The sequence below is a fragment of the Oryzias melastigma genome, linkage group LG4, assembly GCF_002922805.2.
Source record: "Oryzias melastigma strain HK-1 linkage group LG4, ASM292280v2, whole genome shotgun sequence".
Classification (NCBI taxonomy): domain Eukaryota; kingdom Metazoa; phylum Chordata; class Actinopteri; order Beloniformes; family Adrianichthyidae; genus Oryzias; species Oryzias melastigma.
This window is the reverse complement of record NC_050515.1, coordinates 16,867,395-16,870,484: the sequence shown is the minus strand read 5'-3', so window position 1 is coordinate 16,870,484 and position 3,090 is coordinate 16,867,395. Positions and strand designations below refer to the sequence as shown.

The 3,090-nt window shown below is 40.0% G+C and overlaps 1 protein-coding gene and 1 long non-coding RNA gene across 3 annotated transcripts in view; one reads left to right on the top strand and one right to left on the bottom strand.

The window, feature by feature from the left end:
- Positions 1–1,658, bottom strand: part of lg4h1orf52 (linkage group 4 C1orf52 homolog) — a 2,598-nt gene extending 940 nt beyond the window's left edge. The window contains exons 1-2 of the mRNA XM_024279386.2: positions 1,211–1,658; positions 51–264 (exon numbers count right to left, since the gene is read on the bottom strand). Coding sequence (XP_024135154.1) covers positions 51–264; positions 1,211–1,507 — 511 coding nt within the window. The 5' untranslated portion in view covers positions 1,508–1,658. The remainder of the gene's footprint in view (positions 1–50; positions 265–1,210) is intronic.
- A 312-nt stretch (positions 1,659–1,970) lies between these two features.
- LOC112150550 overlaps positions 1,971–3,090 on the top strand; it is a 12,580-nt gene continuing 11,460 nt past the window's right edge. For both annotated transcript variants that reach the window (XR_004947766.1, XR_002919983.2), the window contains exon 1: positions 1,971–2,103. This is a non-coding gene — a long non-coding RNA (uncharacterized LOC112150550). The remainder of the gene's footprint in view (positions 2,104–3,090) is intronic.

The window sequence follows — 3,090 nt, the reverse complement described above, 5'->3', positions numbered from 1 at the left end:
ATTTGGGGCAGACTCCTCTAACAATGACTGAAATCGATCTTGGGACTCACCAGAGTCGGCGGGTTGCTCCTCTGGAGGTAAGAATCGAGCTTTGCCGGTGTGAGCAGGTGCGTCTTCGCCATTGTCCTCGTACACGTTGGACCACTTTATGGCCATGTCCGTCCCTGGAGGAGGACCCTTCTTCTTCTTCTTCTCCGGCTCGGCAGTGTAGCTCTCGGGAGGGGGAACGGCTTTGGTTTCCCAGGGCTTAAATTCTTTGACAGGCTATGAAAATAAGAATGAAAACATTTTAAATAATTACAATACTTGATGAAGAACTGTGTGTGTGTGTGTGGGTGTGTGTGTGTAGTAGTATAATGGTAGGATAATGATGTGCATCAACAAAACTCAAGGATTCACAATGGCAATACTTAAAGTATATTACATTGAGGTGAAAAATGAAAATGTTAGACCAACAAAACATGTCTGGATACCAGTAACAGACCTCAACCAGGCTAAAAAAAGACAAGGGCATCTGACCTCAAATTGAAGGTCATAACCAACATAACCAAGTGACTGTAAGTGTAGAAGAAAATATGAATGCAGCTTTAACTTTCTAGAACCATATCTGAGATCATTAATGTGAAATGACACAACAGTGGGAGTGATCCTTGACTATAAAATAGACATAAGATATAAGGAGTCTCCATGGAAACAGGCTGGAGATAAGAAACAGACCAACCCTGAGGCCAAGAGGATGAACCCTCACTGAAGCATCACTCTCCATGACAACCACATGAGGACAGACTCACCAAGTCTGGAGGCAAAACAGTACAGGAGTAAGTCTGCCTCTATTTCCCATCATCCCTTTGTTTACACGCTCTCTTGCTAGCTTACTGCCCCTTACATTTAACATTAGCAGTGCAACATGAATGATGAACAATATCTGAACTATCCTGTATTGATTTAGATGCTAACTCGGACGAGAACATTTGTCTGCAAGTGGATGTATCAGAATGGAGTGGAGCAAGCAGCTTGTGTGTGGCTTACCCTTGTAGGTCCTACGTCACACCTACAAACTGTTATGTGAGAAAAATCCCTCAAGAACCCTTATGCCTGCCATTTGTAATTTTTCTCAACAAAACTATTAAAAATATGTCTTTTGGAATTATTATGATTTTACCCATCAGTCCCTGCGGTTGTCGTATCACCCGTCTGCTTTGTTTCTTACCTCCTCTGGGGGTTTGACGGTCAGCGTGTCCCAGTCTATCTGCTTGTTTAGGGGGTTGTAAAGGAAGGCCGGTTTGGACACGGAGCTGAACAGCTCGTCGGGTCTGGGCAGAGCGCCGCCGCCGCTGGCAGGGCGCTTTCCCGCAGCCTGGGAGGACCCCGCTGCGTCTCCCGGAGCCTCTGCCGCGGGCTTCCTCCTCCGACTGGCCGCCTCATCCCCCGAGTCTTCGCTGCTGTCGCTCAGGTCGTCATAACTCGAAAAGAAGCCCAGCGAACCCGATTTGTTCTCCTCCGTCATTGTGAGGGCTTTACGGAGGATTTACTGCAGAGCGTCGCTTCAATCGAAAGCTATATGACGGTCAGCTGCTCTAATACGCAGCGATTATCTTTACTCCATTTTGAATCAGCCTCCAAAACAGCCGTAAAGCCCATAACACTGTTGTAACTACTGTCGTAAAGCAGAATGAGTGGAGGAAAGCATGTTCACCTTGTTTCAGCTTTACTTCAAATAAAATAGAATACTTTATTTCTTTAAACCTTTTTCAAGTAATATACAAACATGCAAGTTATCTAAAAAATAATTAATCCTTAATTTATACGATTTGCGATTAGCAAAAAAAAACAAACAAAAAAAACATTTCTAATACAATAGAAAGAAAATGAAATAACTTTTTTATTGTTTTGTTTAATTTACTTGACCCCTCACAACACAAAAACTGGAGTCTCCACAAAACGGGGAACGTCGGGGCATTCAAGCCATTTCCGGTGTTTTGCCACTAGAGGGCAGCACGGTCACAGCAATAAATAGAATAAAAAACGAAATCCAATCAGAGACTGTGATGTCACAGCGTTTCCAAAATGACCGCCAAAGCGGGAAGAACTGTCAACAAACAGGTGAGTAGATTAAAAAAAAGAAATAAAATTATGTAGGTATTTATTCATGCACTTGATCTTTCTAAGACTGAACACAATGTGTTATCGCTTGAAATAAATAAAAATCAAATATCACAACTGAAAACCAAGAGTCGTCAGTGGAACTCAGGTAAAAAGAAAGTGGAAAAGAAGGGTGTTGGAATAACATTAAATGTTGTAGTTGTTATTGAAACACCAATGACTCAATTGTAACTCATTCAAAACACATAGATATTTCCCAAAGGTGGGTACTAGGGATTCATTTTACCCCCGTTTTTTAAATAATCTTTGTGTTTATTAGGCCCACAATTGCTTAAATGATTATTAGATTGCAAAATAAATGAATTACATTTCTTGCAAAGACTAAGTCAGAGAGAAAGTTAGAAAGGGAATTTTCCAGTATGTATTTAGAAAAAAAGACATAGCTGCATTAAACTGGGGACTGAAGGGTGACCTCCTAGGAAAGATAGGTGTATTTGTAACAGGCATTACACTCACACGTGCATTTGTGCGACTTTTAAAGTCCAGATTTTAACAGGACTACTATATGTTAAAGGGCCTATTTCATGCAAAATCAACTTTTTTGAGCTTTTAAGTGGATTATAATGTTAATTAATTCCTTATAAAAAACAACTCCAAAGTGGTATTTTGTTCTATTCAAGCATCTCTAAGCATATCTCTAAAACCCTGGTCTTCATGCACCAGCCCCTCCCAATCAATCAATCAATCAATCAATCAATCAATCAATCAATCAATCAATCAATCAATCAATCAATCAATCAATCAATTATTTCTAGAGCACTATAAAAGCAGAAACCAATGGGCTGAAAAATCAACAAACAATATAATAAGCGAAACAGTAAAAGCAATTAAACAATAAAAGCAACAAAGCAATAAAATACAATAAAAACAATAAAACAAACTGGCCCACTATACGAGCAGGTCCTCACATTGTTACATATGAAAATA